Below are 18,043 nucleotides of genomic sequence, written 5' to 3' on the forward strand. Positions count from 1 at the left end.
GCTGCAAGTGTCTCTCTGTCTCTGTCTCCCCATTCCTCTCAACTTCTGGCTGTCTCTATGACAGAGACAGAGAAGAGAAAGACAGAAAGAGAGAGCGCGCCTAGGTGGAACCAAGCCCGCGGCGGGCCCCGCCCCTCACTTTCCCAGCTTGGAGGGGCGTGAAGCGCAGGCGCAGACGGCCTAAGGGGCACGTGTTGCTGCAGAGGGTTGCGCAGGCGCAGACGCCCCAGCAGCTCGGCCTGAGCCGTCCGCATCGGGATTGGGTAGCGCCTGGGGACAGGGGCGGGGCCAGAGACTCCCGGGAAGCTCGGCCACGCCCCTACCTCTAGGCCCCGCCCCTCTCTCGGCCCCGCCTCCCGCAGCCCCGCCCCGCGCTCGCACAGCTCCTCGGCGTGGAGCAGCCCCCGCCGCCAGGGGGCGCTCAGCTTGGCGAAGTGCGCCACGTGGGCGCCGTGCTCTGCGGGGCTGCGATCCTGGGGAGGGGGTCTGGGTGAGTCTGCGCCCCCAGTTCCCAGCCAGACAACAGGCAGGGGCGCCCGACTGGGGGTGACATCCCTTAGCAGGTCTTTGTGGTCTCATTTCCTCGTTGGAAATACTAAACCAGAAGTGGACCTACCCAGTGGCCCTGCAATTCTTCTCCGGGGGATAGATCGTAAAGGAACCCAACACACCCATCCAGAGAGATCTGTGCACGCCCATGTCCATAGCAGCACAATCTGTAACAGCCAAAACCTGGAAGCAACCCAGGTGTCCAACAACAGATGAGTGGCTGAGCAAGTTGTGGTCTAGATACACAGTGGAATACTACTCAGCTGTAAAAAATGGTGACTTCACCTTCTTCACCTCCTCTTGGATGGAGCTTGAAGTGAGATCAGCCAGAAAGAGAAGGATGAATATGGGCTGATCTCATTCAGAGACAGAAGTTGGAAACCAAGAACAGAAGGGAAAACACACAGCAGAACTTGGACTGGAGTTGGTGTGTCGCACCAAAGTCAAGGACTCTGGGGTTGGGGGGGGTTCAGGTCCTGGGACATGATGGTGGAGAGGACCTAGTGGGGGTTGAATTGTTATGTGGAAAACTGAGAACTGTTACACATGTACCAACTACTGTATCTTACTGTTGACTGTAAACCTTTAATCTCCCCACTAAGAAAAAAAAATACCAACCAGAAAGGAACCATACCCCCAGTTTATTGATTTATTTGCCACCAGTTTTACTGGTGATGGGATGGAGTTCAACACCTGCATGATTTCACTGCTCCGTGTGGACATTTTTTTTCTTTTTTTCTCTCTCTCTCTCTCTCTCTCTTTTTTTTTTTTTTTTTTTTGCCTCCAGGGTTATTGCTGGGGCTCAGTGCTCCTGGAGGCCATATATATATATATATATATATATATATATATATATATATATATATATTTCCCCCTTTGGTTGCCCTTGTTGCCTTAGCCTTGTTGTGGTTATCATCATTGTTGTTGATGTCCTTGTTGGATAGGACAGAGAGAAATGGAGAGAGGAGGGGAAGACAGAGAAGGGGAGAGAAATCAGACACCTGCAGACCTGCTTCACCGCCTGGGAAGTGACTCCCCTGCAGGTGGGGAGCCGGGGCTGGAACCGGGAGCCTTCCGCAGGTCCTTGCGCTTTGCGCCACGTGCACTTAACCCGCTGCTGCGCTACCGCCCGACTCCCCTTTTTTCTCTTTTTAAGAGCGTGAAAGACGGGGCAGGAGAGGGAGGAAGCTAGAGAGAAGGAGAGATCCCACAGCACTGTTCCACAGCCTGTGAAGCTCCCCAGTGGCAGGCACCCAGGTGCACTGCAGTGTCGCTCCATCGCCCAGCCATCCTCCAGCTCCCCAGCAGCCCATTTCATAAAAGAAGGACTCCACACTGCGTGCGCAGCTGTCACAAAACAGTGGCTCTTGCGTCCCATTCATGGGGCACTTCAAGCCTGCCAGTCCCTGCTGAGCCTCATGAAGTCTCCCAGCCCCTGCCTGGGGCTGACTCTAGGGTGAAAGCCCAGTTTACAGACAGGTGCTGGAGTCTCTCACACAGTCACAGAGCTACTTAACCTGAGCACCCGCTGGCATCCAGACCCCAGGAGCCCACCCGCACCACCCCCTTGACCTCCTCCAGAAGCAGCCCAGCCACACGCAGGTTCCGCTGGAATCTGTCGCACCAGCGTTGCTGCAGGAGTCTCAGCCACTCGGCCCTCCGTGGGGTCTCAGACTCTCTTCCCACACCAGCACGAAGTCTGTCCCAACATAAGGATGGGAGGGCAGTTAGAAAGTCTGCCATAGGGAGTGGAGGGGGGGGGGGTCGGGCGGTAGGGCAGGGAGTTAAGCGCACTCTTCCTATCTTTCTCATTAATAAGTAAAGAAAATTTTAAAAGAGAGACAAGGGGCCGGGAGGTAGCACAGTGCATTAAGTGTACATGGCACAAAGCACAAGGACTGGCATAAGGATCCTGGTTCTCGAAGCTGGACTGAATTGCAGCAGGTTAAGCGCACATGGCGCGAAGAGCATAAGGATCCTGGTCCCAGTCCTGGCTCCCCACCTGCAGGGGCGTCGCTTCCCAGGCGGTGAAGCAGGTCTGCAGGTGTCTGTCTTTCTCTCCCCCTCTCTGTCTTCCCCTCCTCTCTCCATGTCTCTCTGTCCTATCCAACAAGGACAACAATAACAATAACAACAAGGGCAACAAAAATGGGGGAAAATGGCCCCCAGGAGCCGTGGATTCCTAGTGCAGGCACTGAGCCCCAGCGATAACCCTGAAAACAAACAAACCAACAATAAAGAAGAAAAGAAAGAAAGAAAGAAAGAAAGAAAGAAAAGAAGTCTGCCAGGGGCCAGGAGGTGGCACCCCTGATTGAGCCTACATATCATCACGCAAGAGGACTCAGGTTCAAGCCCCAGTCACCAAGTGCAGGGGAAAGCTTCATGAGGGATGGAGGAATACTGCAGCTGTCTCCCTTTTTCTTTCTCTCTGTCTCTCTCTATATATATATATATAATATATCACTATATATATTTCTAAATATATATATATTTAATTTTTATTTATTTATTCCCTTTTGTTGCCCTTGTTGTTTTATTGTTGTGATTATTATTGTTGTTGTTATTGATGTCATTATTGTTGGATAGGACAGAAATGGAGAGAGGAGGGGAAGACAGAGAGGAGGAGAGAAAGATAGACACCTGCAGACCTGCTTCACCGCCTGTGAAGCGACTCCCCTGCAGGTGGGGAGCCGGGGTTCGAACCGGTATCCTTACGCCGGTCCTTGTGCTTTGCGCCACCTGCGCTTAACCCACTGAACTACCACCCGACTTCCCTTTTTTTTTTTAATGACTGGGAGCAAGAGTCATGCAGGCACAGAGCCCCAGTAATAACCCTGGTGGCAAAAAGAAAGGAAAGCAGTCTGCTGGGGGCCGGGCTGTAGCGCAGCGGGTTAAGCGCAGGTGGCACAAAGCACAAGGACCAGCGTAAGGATCCCAGTTTGAGCCCCTGGCTCCCCACCTGCAGGGGAGTCGCTTCACAGGTGGTGAAGCAGGTCTGCAGGTGTCTGTCTTTCTCTCCCCCTCTCTGTCTTCCCCTCCTCTCTCCATTTCTCTCTGTCCTATCCAACAAGGACGACAATAACAACAAATACAACAACAAGGGCAACAAAATGGGTGGAGGGAAATGGCCCCCAGGAGCCATGGATTCGTAGTGCAGGCACCGAGCTCCAGTGATAACCCTGGAAGCAGAAAAAAAAAAAAATTACATGCCCTTTTGAAGCCAGGCAGTGGTGCACCTGATTAAGCAAAGAGCCAGGTTCAAGCCCCTGGCCCCCACCTGCAGGGGGGAAGCTTCACGAGTGAAGCAGGGCTGCAGGCGTTTTCGTCTCTCTCTATATATATATCTTCCCCCTCCTCTAAATTTCTGTCTCTATCCAATAGTGAAATATTTTTTAAAAATATTTTTTAAATAGTCTCCCCTGGGAGTCGGGCAGTAGTGCAGCGGGTTAAGCGCACATGGTGCAAAGCGCAAGGACCGGCCTAAGGATCCCGGTTGGAGCCCCCGGCTCCCCACCTGCAGGGGAGTCGCTTCCCAGGCGGTGAAGCAGGTCTGCAGGTGTCTGTCTTTCTCTCCCCCTCTCTGTCTTCCCCTCCTCTCTCCATTTCTCTCTGTCCTATCCAACAATGATGACAATAATAATAACTTCAACAATAAAACAACAAGGGCAACAAAAGGGAAAAAATAAATATTAAAAAATTTTTTTTTAAATAATAAAAAAAAGATGGAGGGCTGTGGGGTGGCCACTCCGGCTGGTCAGCAAGCTGGGAACAAAAGCCCTGCCTGGCTCCAGTCTCACCGATCTTGGCTCTCCCATCACGAAAAAAACTGGCCCTGGAGGCAGGAGTAGGAATGCCGCCAAAGGCTGCAGAGGCGGGGTTGTCCAGGTCCTTGTCCTCAGTGCCACCAACATCCTGGGAGCCACAGGAGACAGAACCCAGGCGTCGCCGCAGGTGCCAGGAACACCTACGTTACCAGCTGGGCCACCCCTCTGTCCACCCACCAGCTCGTCCGCCCACCACAGACTGTCAGCGACCCTTCTGCCGCCTCTGCGCCCACTCTCAGCCCAGACCCGAGACGCTCGGCTGAGTTTCTGGGTCTTTAGCTTGGTGCCTGGCCCGATGCTGACTATGTGACACTCACTGACTTCTGAAGACTCAGAGAAGTGAGGACTGTTCACTCCTTGTATGGCTGAGTACAGAGGAATTCAAGTGAACAGTCCAGTTCACACACCACTTTCTATCTGAACTACCCTCCACACCTCCCCTTTGCTCCCAGGATCCATCCCTTGCTTCTAGAATAGAGCAGAGTAACTAGTCGTCCCTCCCCTGCCACAATCCCAGCAGCCTCTAGAGGGGTCTGAGTTCACAGGAAAGAAGGGCCCTCTCCCATCCTCCCGTGTTGAGGGAGGTAGCCCCTGGGGATTTGCCCCATCACAACTCCCTCTTCTCTTTGGCTCTTTGGCTCTGAGCCCCCTTCCTCCATCTGAGAACACCCAAGGCTGTGCCTGGCATGAGGAAGTTTGACCAGCGGACACCAGGCTACCCAGGGAGCAAGGGACCCCAAGCATGACCAGGCAGCCCCTTCCCCTCCCTGGACTCACCCGAGGGCCCTGAGGCCTACCCAGCAGCCTCCGCAGGTCCAGGTTCTGCACCCCTTTCCTCATCCTGGGGTCAGACTCTGGCCGGGCTGCTCACTGTTGCTCACACAGCCAGGCTGTGCGGGTTAAGGGGCCGTGGGCAGGAGCTCCACTTGGCAGATCTGCGTGGCCTGTGAAGGGTGGGGAGGAGGGCAGGGGAAGAGGGTGCCAGCACCAAATTTCCCCTCCTACAAACAGCCCCAGGCTTCTGATTGGAAAAGCTGCCAGCATCAAGTGAGGAGCCGAGGAGCCCCATCTGGAAGTCAACACTGGGTGGGGAGGGTGGCCCAAGGGACAGGAGGAGGGAGACAAAGAAGCAGACATCACTCAGGTACATGTGCTGCCGGGGACTGAACTCAGGACCTCAAGCTTGAGAGTCCAACACTTTATCCACTGCACCCCCCCCCCCCCCCAGGACCACACAAGATTCCATTCTGGTGAAGCTCTGATCTCCTTCCTGCCATATCGCTAATGACCTGGTGGAAGGGGCTAGGAGACTCCATTTTGTTGTTTGTCTTTATATATTTTATTTCTTTATTTATTTTAAAGAGAGAACTACAAAGATGAAAATACACACAGAGAACAGAGGCTTCTCAGCTCTGGCTTATGATGGTGCTGGTGGTTGAATCTGGGACTTTAGAGCCTCAGGCATGCAAGTCTTTTTGTGTAATTGTTATGCTATCTTCCTAGCCTGTGGTTTTTTGTTTTTTAATTCTTTTTTAAATTTATTTTCCCTTTTGTTGCCCTTGTTGTTGTAGTTATTGTTGTCATCGCTGTTAGGACAGAGAGAAATGGAGAGAAGGGGGGAAGACAGAGAGGGGGAGAGAAAGACAGACACCTGCAGACCTGCTTCACCGCCTGGGAAGTGACTCCCCTGCAGGTGGGGAGCCGGGGCTGGAACCAGGAGCCTTCCGCAGGTCCTTGCACTTTGCGCCACCTGCGCTTAACCCACTGCGCTACCGCCCAACTCCCGTTTTATTGTTGTTGTTGTTATTTGTTTGCACCCTGGGTTATCAACAGGGCTCGGTGCCTGCATGACTCCACTATTCCCCATGGCCATTTTCTCCTGTCTTTCTTTCCTTCCTTCCTCCCATCCTTTTCCCCTTCTTTCTGATAAAAGAGGGAGACAGCAAGAGGAGACACCACGGCTCTCCTCCACCGCTCACGTGGTAATCAGAGACTCAAACCTGGGCCCTTACACCTGATAACGTGGGCCCTATCCGGTGAGCCCTAGGGTCTATTATTACTGTATTGCTAGTAGTGACTTAACCTTATAGGATTATAAGGTTTCGGGGCTGTGTATATCCCACTGGGCTCTGCTCTTAGAGATATGCCGGGCTAGCTTCCAGAGCGGGAGATGACCAGGGACTCATGGCTGAGCTGGGAACGCAGTTCAATCTTTATTGATGAGCGGGAATGCAGTGTAATCAATCCAATCTCTCTTCATTAGAAAATCCTGTCCTTTATATCTCCTGAGGCGGAAGTGTCAGGAAGAGGAAGTAGGTAGGATCGGGGGCGGGGAGAAGGAAAAAGTGTGCAAACCAGTGGGGATTAAACGGTGGAAAACGGGATGTGACCAGGAGAGGGGGGCGGAGTGGAAAAAGAGCTTGAACCAGTGGGATTAAACCAGTGCGGGTCTCAAACAAAACAATGATTATGTAACTAGACCACAGCGTTAAGCAACGCAAGCGACTTAACGTGATGATCAAAACAGAAGGGGTCTTAGAAGCAGAATTAGAAGCAGACCAAGCAGAGACACTCCTCTCCTTAACCCTTTGTGGGGGACTCTACCCTGCAGTCCTGAAGGCACAGCCCTTGGCTGCTCTAAGAACCTGGAGGCTGTAGCTGCTGCCTCCTTATTTGTTGCCATTAGGGTTACTGCTAGGACTCTGTTATTTATTTATTTGACTTATTCATTGATAGACAGAAATGGGGCAGGGCAGAGACACTTCCTGCACTGCTCCACCACTCATGAAGCTTTCCCTCTGCAGGTGGGAACCAGGGGCTTGAAACTGTGTCCTCACACATGGTAACTTGCGTTCTGCTAGGCACACCACTGCCCAGCCCCTCTATTGCCACTCCTACCCCCTTCTTTTAATTATTTATTTTTTTGTAAACCAAAGCACTGCTCAGCTTTGGCTCATGGTAGTTCCTGGGATTGAACTTGGGACTTTTATGTTTTGGGTCTACAAGTCTGTCACCTAAACTACTGTGCTACCAGCTCAGCTCTAGTTCTATACTTCCATGCAGGTGCCTGGGAGGGGGCGGGGGAGAAAGCCACCAAATTATTAAAGTGACAGAGATTCATAGGAGCTAAGAGCCCTGAAATGGGGGGGGGGCAGTATCCCAAGTCCCACTGTCCTCCCCACACTGTGGCAAAGGGACTTGCTTATCTCGTGTTTGGGGGTGAAGGCGGGTGAGTGGCGGACAGGCCTCATGACCCAGGAGAGGGAGCCCAGGGCTATACTGGTCTGAGGTCTGGGGTCCTGTACCCAGGACAGACCTTCCCTGGCATTCATGGCAAGCTCAGAATCTAGCGCCAAACCTTGGCTGCAGTCACTCCTTCAGGTCCTGGAAGGGCTGGCAAACCTCTGGGCAGTGCCCATGGCGGACAGAGCCGGGCTGGAATCAGTGCTCGGGAGCCTAAGGGCTGCGGTCCAGCCAATCTGTTTGTGCCGCGAGCGGCAGGGGAGCAGTCCAGCGTGTGTGCCGGTGAGGGGGAGCCGTGGCTTCTGCTGCGGACACGGGGCAGACAGAGCTGCCGGTGCTGCTTCTTTCTCTTTTAGTTTTTTATTTTTGTTATCTTTATTGGACAGAGACATGCAGAAATTGAGAGAAAGGGGGAGAGAGACAGAGAGATGTCCGAAGCCTTGCTTCACCACTTGCAAAGCTTTTCCCCTGCAGGTGTGGACTTGGGGGCTTGAACCCTTGCAGATTGTAATGTGTGCGCTCAACCAGGTGACTCTGAGGGGCTTCTGGCTTTGGGGGGTCACTGTACCCATGTCCTCTGGACCCTTTGTTCTGAGTCAGTCAGTTTACAGAAACATCTGTGGGACCAGACAGGTGCCATCGGGGAGTAAGAGACAGTCTAAGGGTCCCTTTGTCAGAACCCCCCACCCACTGATGCTGTGTTCTTGGCGTACGGATCAAAGGGACACTTGTCTATTCACAGAGTTGGAGGGGCAGAGAGAGTGAAAAGACAACAGTGTTGAAGCAGGAGTCATTGCGGTGGGGCCAGGCTCTAACTGAGCAGCATGCTCTCTAGGTGAGCGACTTTGTGTTGGTTGTCATTTCTCCTTTGGCCAATTCTGCTTCTAAAGACCCCTTCTGTTTCTATCCGTGTTGGTCATCACGTCAGGTTCCCTTGCATTGCTTGACGCTGTGGTCTATTTACATAATCACTGTCTTGCTTGAGACCCGCCCTGCCTAGAGGGCACTGGTTTAATCCCCACTGGTTAGATGGAAGCTTGCTATGTTGTTAGCGCTCTTTTTTTGCTCCGCCCCCTCTCCTAGTCATTTCCTTTCCCCTTGCCACTTCCGGTGAAGAGATGCATAAAGGGGATGTATCTGATCAATAAACAAGGGCATACTACGTTCCCGCTAAGCCACAAGTTCCTGGTCTCCTCGACAACTTTGCAGCCCAGCACCCCAGTGCTGATTTCTGGCTCCCCCAGGTTGGCAGAGCCCCTGTCCTAAACTTAGCCTGACTGCCTGATGGTCAAGAGAGGCACTGCAATGCGGGCCCGGGAGCTGGCTCAGTGGAAGCAGCACTGGGCTTTCAAGCATGAGGTCCTGAGTTTGATCCCCTGCGTCACAGGTGAAGCTCTGGTACTATCCCTCCCCCCCTCTTTAATGACAGGGAGAGAGAGAGAGAGAGAAAGAGGGGGGTACCACAGTGAGGCTCCCACGTGGACACACAGGTGGGCTGCATTTCCCAGCCTTCCCCACAGCTCCACGTGCCCATGTGACTTGGTGCTGTCTACACAGTGTATGCAGACAGGAGGTACCGGACCTGCTGACTGGATGGCAAGACCCCAGGGCACGTTGGAAAGCCACCTCAGGCTCCTGGAGGAAATACATGGAGCAAAGCCCCCACACCCACTTTCACTCCCACCTGAGATGAAACATAAGAAAAAAACCGGCAGCCAGGGAGGTAGCTCAGTGAGATGAGCATATGGCTTGTAGACGAAGGAGACCACGTTTGATCTCCAGTACCACCTATCGTAGGACAGTGCTATTTTCTCACTCTCTCCTAAAATAAGTACATCATTAGGAAAAAAGAAAAAAAAGTTTTATGCAGTTGAGCCATTGAGATTTCGGGGGCCCTCTGGTAAAGCAGGTGGTATCGCCTCAGGTTCAGTAGGTGGTATCACCTCAGGTACAGCAGACGGTATCACCTCAGGTACAGCAGATGGTATCACCTCAGGTACAGCTGCTGGTATCACCTCAGGTACAGCAGGTGGTATCGCCTCAGGTACAGCAGGTGGTATCACCTCAGTTACAGCAGGTGGTATCGCCTCAGGTACAGCAGGTGGTATCGCCTCAGGTACAGCAGATGGTATCGCCTCAGGTACAATAGATGGTATCACCTCAGGTGCAGCAGGTGGTATCGCCTCAGGTACAGCAGATGGTATCACCTCGGGTACAGCAGGTTGTAACACCTCAGGTACAGCAGGTGGTATCACCTCAGGTACAGTAGATGGTATCACCTCAGGTACAGCAGACGGTATCACCTCAGGTACAGCAGATGGTATCACCTCAGGTACAGCAGGTGGTATCACCTCAGGTACAGCAGGTGGTATCGCCTCAGGTACAGCAGGTGGTATCGCCTCAGGTACAGCAGGTGGTATCGCCTCAGGTACAGCAGATGGTATCGCCTCAGGTACAGTAGATGGTATCACCTCAGGTGCAGCAGGTGGTATCGCCTCGGGTACAGCAGATGGTATCGCCTCGGGTACAGCAGGTTGTATTGCCTCAGGTACAGCAGGTGGTATCGCCTCAGGTACAGCAGGTGGTATCACCTCAGGTACAGCAGGTGGTATCGCCTCAGGTACAGCAGGTGGTATAACCTCAGGTACAGCAGGTGGTATCGCCTCAGGTACAGCAGATGGTATCACCTCAGGTACAGCAGGTGGTGTCATCTCAGGTACAGCAGATGGTATCACCTCAGGTGCAGCAGGTGGTATCACTTCAGGTACAGCAGGTGGTATCACCTCAGGTACAGCTGCTGGTATCATCCCAGGTACAGCAGGTGGTATCACCTCAGGTACAGTAGACGGTAGCACCTCAGTTATAGTAGATAGTATCACCTCAGGTACAGCAGGTGGTATCACCTCAGGTACAGCAGACGGTATCACCTCAGGTACATCAGACGGTATCACCTCAGGTACAGCAGACGGTATCACCTCAGGTACAGCAGACGGTATCACCTCAGGTACAGCAGATGGTATCACCTCAGGCACAGCTGCTGGTATCACCTCAGGTACAGCAGACGGTATCACCTCAGGTACAGTAGATGGTATCACCTCAGGTACAGCTGGTGGTATCACCTCAGGTACAGCAGACAGTATCACCTCAGGTACAGTAGACGGTATCACCTCAGGTACAGTAGATGGTATCACCTCAGGTACAGCAAGTGGTATCACCTCAGGTACAGCAGATGGTATCACCTCAGGTACAGCAGATGGTATCACCTCAGGTACAGCAGACGGTATCACCTCAGGTATAGCAGACAGTATCACCTCAGGTACAGCAGATGGTATCACCTCAGGTACAGCAGACAGTATCACCTCAGGTACAGCTGCTGGTATCACCTCAACTTGTATAGGATCTCAACTGAAGTCACTTCAGGTGCAGGGTGTGGCTGAGGCCCACCTCTTCCTAGTCACCCCCATCCAGGGGAGCTACAAAGGGACAAAGGGCAGTAGGAAGTTGGGAGTAGGGAGAGATTTCAGGCCTGGGACCCTGTTCTTAACAGTTCCTCAGTTTCCAGAAATAGGGAAGCAAGAGGAAGACCAGAGGGCACCTAGATACCCGCAAGGCTATGCCCTACAGAAAGTGTCCACAGAAAGTGCAGCTGGGACAGAAACTCCTCAGTTCTTCAGACCACCCTTATAAGATGAACATTTCGTGAGCTAAGTAACTGAGAACACGCTACCGTGCGCACAGACTGGGTCCTGTTGGTCTGCTTCGAATTCTGCTTCTAAGACCCCTTCTGTTTTGATCATCACGTTAGGTTCCCTTGCACTGCTTAACGCTGTGGTCTATTAACATAATCACTGCTTTACCTGAGACCCGCCCTGCCTGCAGGGCACTGGTTTAATCCCCACTGGTCAGATGCAAGCTTGATACTTCCCCGAGCTTTTTCCTTCTCCCCACCCCCTATCCTACGTACTTCCTCTTCCGACCTGACACTTCCGCCTCAGGAGATATAAAGGACGAGATTTTCTAATGAAGAGAGATTAGATTGATTGCCCTGCATTCCCACTCATCAGTAAAGATTGAACTGCGTTCCCAGCCATGAGTCCCTGGTCGTCTGTCTCCCGTCCGCAAAGCTAGTCTGGCATTTGGCGCCCAAACAGGGACCGGCAGGGTTCAAGCCGCCATCCTCACCTGCAGGAAGGAAATTTCACAAGAGCTGAAGCAGAAAAATTGGGAGATTGTGGTTTGGCCCCTGCTAGTTTCGCGGGACATCTGCTTTGGACTGGCACTTTTATCGGACTCACTGGTACACCTCTTGGACACTTTGCGCAAAACTAGCAGCTTCCCTTTATGCTGCTGGGTTTCTCAAAGACTGACTGCAGCCAGCTGCCTTGAGACTCTAGGCCTTACCTTCCTCCCATGCTAGAAAATGCCCGTCGAGGCAACTAACGCCCTCAGGCCTTCCCTTGGCAGCACACTGGTTCTTGTTGCTTGCTTACATGTTCCTCCATGTTTGTGCCAGTTTCTTTTTTAAAAATGCCTGTACGATATAGGTTTCTGTTCACCCCACACCCCTGATACTATGGTCATTTAGTTAAAAAGAAAAGGGGGAATTGTTAGTATGCTTCACATTGGTTTGGTCTCCCCCCGCTCCCCGCCTCTGGGAGATTGTGGCTTGGCCCCTGCTAGTTTCGCACGCCCCCTTCTCCCCGCCCCCACCCCCTACGGATTTCCAGAGTTCTCACCGCTGCCTCCAGAGGAGAAGGATGCAGGACAGATCTGTGTGGTGATTGGTTTGGGTTAGTTTTTGAATCGTTGCTCCTGAATAAAGAAATACAGCTTCTCTGCCCAGCCGTGTGTCCGCGAGTCTCTGTCTACCGCCGCGAAGCTAGCCCGGCCTACTAGAGCCCCGAACATTAACGACATCTCCCTCTCAATTTCCCCCTTCTCTCTCAATTTCTCTGTGTCCTACTTCTTCTTCTAGCGTTTGCCTGTGTCCTACTGAAAAAGTAAATAAATAAAAATAAATTTGGTAATTAAAAAAATTGGGGGCTGGGACACAGCATCATGGTTCTGTAAAAAGACTCTCATGCCTGAGGCTCTGAAGTCTCAGGTTCAATCCCCAGCCCCACCATAAGCCAGAGCTGAGTAGTGCTCTGGTGTCTGTCTCATTAAAATAAAATAAATATAAAAAACAAATAAAAAGAAATATTTCTTTAAAAAAAAAAGTTAAATAAAAGATTAATGCCCCAGCTCAGGCCCGGCTCTCTGTCCTGGGTCACTAGAGGGTCACACGCTGGGGACGCAGGTGTCCACTCACGCTGCCCCTGCCGGCCCTCAGCCAAGGGTGCCCTCTGGGGTGGCAGGGAGCAAGCCGGCTGCCACCTGGTCCTGGTGCCAGAGCTGCTCTGCGAGGCCATTGAGCACGTGGGCCACGTCGGCCAGCCCGGCCCGCCCGTCCAGTGTGCGCCCGTCTGCCAGCCGTCGCCCGGACACGCTCTTCACCCTCAGGACGGGCAGTGCCCAGGCCTGGTGGAAGGCTGCGAGGTCGCGCTCTGGCACGTCGGTGTGCATGTACTGGTCAAATCTGCAGGAGGGTCAAGGAGCCTGGCCGGAGCGCTTAATTTCTTATCTTCACTCATCCTGCTTGGGCTTGGGGACGGACGGGGGGCTTTCACATAGCTCTGCCTGCTCCTCACTCCAAGCCAGCCTTCTCCCTGTCCCAGGCACCTCAACTCCAGAGCCTGTGAGAGGCCTTGCGGGATTTATTTACTTCATTCTTGCCTCCAGGGTTACTGCTGGGGCTCGGTGCCCGCACTCCGATTCTACTGCTCGTGGAGGCTGTTTTTTCCCTTTTGTTGCCCTTGCTGTTTATCATTGTGGTTATTATTATGGTTGCTATTGCTGTCGTCGTTGTTGGATAGGACAGAGAGACATGGAGAGAGGAGGGGAAGACAGAGAGGGGGAGAGAAAGACAGACACCTGCAGACCTGCTTCACCGCCTGTGCAGCGACTCCCCTGCAGGTGGGGAGCCGGGGGCTCGAACCGGGATCCTTACGCCGGTCCTTGTGCTTTGCGCCACCTGCGCTTAACCCGCTGCGCCACCGCCCGGCTCCTTCTCTCTGTGTGTTATTCCTTCCTTCCTCCCTCCCTCCCTCTTTCCCTTCCTTCCTCTCTTCTTTCACTCCTTGCCCCCTCTTCTTCTCTCTCTTTCCCTTCCTTCCTCTTTCTTTCTTTCTTTCTTTCTTTCTTTCTTTCCCTCCAAGGTTATCACTGGGGCTTGGTGCCAGCACTACAAATATGTTGCTCCTGGCAGCCATTTCCCCCACTTTATTGGACAGGATGAGAGAAATGGAGAGAGGAGGGGGAGATAAGAGAGGGAGAGAGAAAGACAGACACCTGCAGACCTGCTTCACCGCCTGGGAAGCGACTCCCCTGCAGGTGGGGAGCCGGGGGCTCCAACCGGGATCCTTACGCCGGTCCTTGCGCTTAAACTGCTGTGCTACCGCCTGACTCCCTTTTGTGGGATTTTTAAGGTGAATCCCGTGAGGGGCTGGGAAGACAGCCCACTGGTAGGGCACCTGCCTGTGAGCTTGTGCAGCCCAGGTTCAAATCCTGACTACGGCACTGGAGGGAGCTTTGGTGTGGTTGTCTCTCTTCTATTTGTCTCTCTACCTGAAAGAAAAGTTATTTCTGTGTATGTGAAAGAAAAGTATTCAGTGAGACTGTCCATAACCAGATCCATTAAAAGAAAAAAAAAGAAGAAAAGAAAAATCCCATGAGGTCGAAAGCCCTGGCAGGACAGAGGCACAGTCCCCGGTCCCCACCCCAATATGGTTATCAGAGCACCCAAAGGATACTTGGAGCCAATGACCAGCCTCACAACACCAGGGGTCTCGCCTGTGACACGGGCCAGCTGTCCAGGAAGGTCCTCAAAGGAGGCTCGGTCGGTAAAGGAGAAGAGGAAGAGGAAAGCATCCGCCTTCTCTTTGCAAGCCTGAGAGTGAGGAATCTGAGGTCAGGGCTGAACCGCAGAGCCATAAGCCGCCAGCCAACCACAGGCCCCTGCCGCAGTGTCCCAGCACCATCCTGGATCTACAGACTGGGAGACTGAGGCCCAGAGTAGGGAATGGCTGGCTGCAGGGCAGGGCTCGGGTGGGGACTCAGCCCCTAAGGCCGTCTGCTGGGGGAGCATCCTCAGCCCCCCTCTGACGGCCAGCCACCCCTGGCCCACCCAGGCCCACCCACCCGCTCACCGGCAGCATGTGATCAAACTTTCTGAGAGCGGATTCCCCGCAGTCCCAGAACTCAAAGCGGAACATGACAACCCGGCCGCTGGTCTTCAGCTTGGCTGGCCAGAATACCACGGTGGTCTGGATACCTGGGGAGGTCGGTGTGAAGCAAAGCAGGGGTGCAGAGGGGCGGGGGGCCGGGAAGGAAGAGGAATGAGCAGGAGAGACGCAGCCCGGCCCTGACAGCTCATGAACGGAAGGTCTCTCCAGAATTGCAGAGCGGACAAGGAGGCTGCTCACACCCCCCACCCACCCACCTCGTGTGGTCCCGGGCGGCCAGTGTATCCTCTGCCCCGAGGAAGGCCCGCAAAGACGGGCAAAGGGTCGGGGCCCCACTCACCAGGGGTTTCATGGTGCACCACGGGCACTTCCAGGCCAGCCAGTTTGGCTACCAGTGCTGTCTTGCCCACGCCACTCTTCCCAGAAACAAAGATCTTGTAACTGGCCGTGTCCATGGCCACGGACGGAGGCAGCACAGGGCGCTCAAGCAGGCCTGATGGGGAGGAGAGAGCTGGGGCTGGGGGTCAGGCCGCACATCCTCACCGGACTGAGAGGGAGAGCCTCACCGCTAAAGGCTTTTCAGTACCGGCCACCCACGATCCTGGACACCATAAGAGACCAGGGGGCACCAGCAGACTCCCCCGAGGAGAAGCTGTGCTGAGTACACAGGCACTCGGGGAGCTGAGCCCAGGCCCACTCCAAATGACAGCGAAGCTGTGTCTGACTTGAGATCCACGAGACGGCTTTTACCGACACTGTGATTAAGTGTTCCAGATTTCCCGGACGTAGAAGCAAGGTTTTGTGCACTTCGTTCCTTATGGAGAAATGCCAGAGTACGCGTTCTTTTTAAAATGTATTTATTCGGGAGGCGGGCGGTAGTGCAGTGGGTTAAGCACCCGTGGTGCAAAGTGCAAAGACCAGTGTAAGGATCCCGGTTCGAGCCCCTGGCTCCCCACCTGCAGGGGAGTCGCTTCACAGGCAGTGAGGCAGGTCTACAGGTGTCTGTCTTTCTCTCCCCCCTCTCTGTCTTCCCCTCTTCTCTCCATTTCTCTCTGTCCTATCCAATAAGGACGACATCAACAATAGTAACTACAACGATAAAACAACAAGGGCAACAAAAGGGAATAAACAAATAAATAAATATTTAGGGTTAGGGTTATTTAGGTCTGCAGGTGTCTCTCTTTCTCTCCCCTTCTCTGTCTTCCCCTCCTCTCTCCATTTCTCTCTGTCTTATCCAGTAAGGACAACATCAATAACAACAACAATAGTAACTACAACAATAAAACAACAAGGGTAACAAAAGGGAATAAATAAATATTAAAAAGAAGAAGAAGGAGAAGAAGAAGAGGAAAAAGAGGAGGAAAAAGGAGGAAGAGGAGGAGAAGGAGAAGGAGGAGAAGAAGAGGAAGAGGAAGAGGAAGAAGAAGAAAAAGAAGGAGGAGGAGGAGGAGGAGAAGGAGAAGGGTCTGTTGTCCTTGCTTACTAGGGTCGGTGGGTGCCCTGCACAAGTAAGGCTGTGCTGCTGGGGTGAAGCGGCAGTCAGTGCCCAGGAGAGGGCCTGGCAAGGAGGCGAGGCTCAGCTAACAGTCTCCCTGGTGACGGTGGCTCCTGGCAACTTTTCCATGGCTGTTTCCATGGTTGCTGACTCTGATGATGGAGTAAACTCTAAGGACATTTGGGGCCGGGCAGGGGGAAGGGGAGGGGGCTGGAGGGGTGTCCCAGGGATAGAGCTGGGGGTCTGGGGTGGGGGAAAGGTAAAGCTGAGGGGTGGGCCCTCACTGCTCGCCCCCTTTACCCCCTTGGCCCTCCCCCAGGGGGCAGGGTTTCTTCTCCTAGCATTTGCCCTTCTTCTGGAGCCAGTCAACAGCGTCAGGTTGAGCCTGATGTCAAGTTTCGAGACCTCCTTTGAATCTGGAGAGGTGGCAGTCGTTGACTATGTGGGTCATAGTCTGTCTGGAGCCGCAGGGGCAGTTCGGGTCGTCTCTGGCTCCCCAGCGATGGAACATAGCGGCGCACCGGCCATGGCCTGTTCGATAGCGATTGAGGAGGGCCCGATCATAACGTGCTAGGTCAAAGCCGGGTGGACGCTTGCAGGGGTCTGTGATGAGGTGTTTGTTCTTGACCTCAGCTGACTGCCAGCTCTGTTTCCAAGAGTCTGGAACAGAGAAGTTCAGTGTAGGCGTAGGGGACCAGATTGGGTGACGAGATGTCAAGCATTGGACAGGGTGGGCGAAGATATCCGCGTATATTGGCAGGTCCGGTCGAGCGTAGACGTGGGAAAAGATCTTAGATGATGCCGCATCCCGACGAATATCTGGCAGGGCGATGTTGCTAGGAACTGGCAGCCATGGAACCGGGGTGGAACGGATGGTTCCAGAAATGATCCTCATGGAGGAATATAATTTGGAATCGACCAAGTGGACATGGGGGCTACGGAACCATCCTGGGGCACAGTATTCTGCAGTGGAATAGCATAATGCCAGAGAGGATGATCGCAGTGTGGAAGCGCTCGCGCCCCATGAGGAGCTGGCCAGTCTTGCAATGATGTGATTCCTCGCGCCCACCTTTGCTGCAGTTTTTATGAGATGTTCGTGAAATGACAGGGTGCGATCGAGAGTAACGCCAAGATAGACTGGCTGGGCTTCATGCCGGATTCTCGTATTGCCAAGCTGCACATGAAGCTCACGCGAGGCCGAGGCGTGGTGTAGATGGAAAACAGACGGGGCAGGGTGCGGCTGTGTATTCCAGGAAAAGGCGGCAGGGAGGTCTGGGCACTTACCAAACAGCCGGCGGCGGCTCCGGCGCAGGATGCAGGTCAGGTGCTCGCTGCCCTCGGCGCTGTCGTGCCAGTCCGGGACCAGGACGGAGCCGCGGGCAGGCGGCTTGGCCATGGCTGGTGGTGGGGCGGGGGGCTGGCGGAACGCTGCAGGCAGGAGGGGGTAACTATTAGGGAGCCGGGGTCCCCCCTTAACCTGCCCTCTGACTCCCCTGCAGCCCCACCTTGGGGATGGTTGGGGCTTGGGGGTGCAGCGGCACTTTGGAAGTTCAAGTCCCCTTTGTCCGTGGGAGGTGGGGGGTGGCAGGAGGAAAGCTCAACACTGTCCCCCGGCGGGGCCGGGTGGGCGCGCACGTTTCCAGTGCGCA

The 18,043-nt window shown here is 53.8% G+C and overlaps 1 protein-coding gene across 4 annotated transcripts; it reads right to left on the reverse strand.

Annotated features, from left to right (window-relative positions):
• Positions 1–9,461: 9,461 nt before the first annotated feature.
• On the reverse strand, positions 9,462–17,820 carry CPLANE2 (ciliogenesis and planar polarity effector complex subunit 2). 4 transcript variants are annotated; one of them, XR_009552330.1, is made up of 7 exons: positions 17,679–17,820; positions 15,240–15,392; positions 14,864–14,988; positions 14,468–14,604; positions 12,928–13,194; positions 10,568–11,089; positions 9,462–10,207 (listed from the first exon to the last, which is right to left on the reverse strand). XR_009552330.1 is itself a non-coding variant. In XM_060200919.1 (6 exons), the coding sequence occupies exons 1-5, from the start codon at positions 17,788–17,790 to the stop codon at positions 12,945–12,947; spliced, it is 777 nt and encodes a 258-aa protein (XP_060056902.1). In that variant the 5' UTR covers positions 17,791–17,820; the 3' UTR covers positions 9,462–11,089; positions 12,928–12,944. The 4 variants fall into 4 exon arrangements, 2 of the variants coding, with proteins under 2 accessions (XP_060056902.1, XP_060056903.1); XR_009552329.1 differs by having other exon boundaries at positions 9,462–9,679; positions 9,848–11,089; XM_060200919.1 differs by having other exon boundaries at positions 9,462–11,089.
• Positions 17,821–18,043: the final 223 nt, after the last annotated feature.

This window comes from Erinaceus europaeus, chromosome 11 (genome assembly GCF_950295315.1).
Source record: "Erinaceus europaeus chromosome 11, mEriEur2.1, whole genome shotgun sequence".
Lineage (NCBI taxonomy): Eukaryota > Metazoa > Chordata > Mammalia > Eulipotyphla > Erinaceidae > Erinaceus > Erinaceus europaeus.

What these genes read in the sequence shown, in the direction of transcription:
- CPLANE2 (XM_060200919.1), bottom strand. Translation starts at nt 17,790, where the DNA reads ATGGCCAAGCCGCCTGCCCGCGGCTCCGTCCTGGTCCCGGACTGGCAC. An exon ending in GGTGCACCATGAAACCCCTG is followed by an intron (nt 14,989 to 15,239) that starts GTGAGTGGGGCC and finishes CGACCTCCCCAG; the next exon opens with GTATCCAGACCACCGTGGTA. An exon ending in AGGCTGGTCATTGGCTCCAA is followed by an intron (nt 13,195 to 14,467) that starts GTATCCTTTGGG and finishes ACCCTCCTGCAG; the next exon opens with ATTTGACCAGTACATGCACA.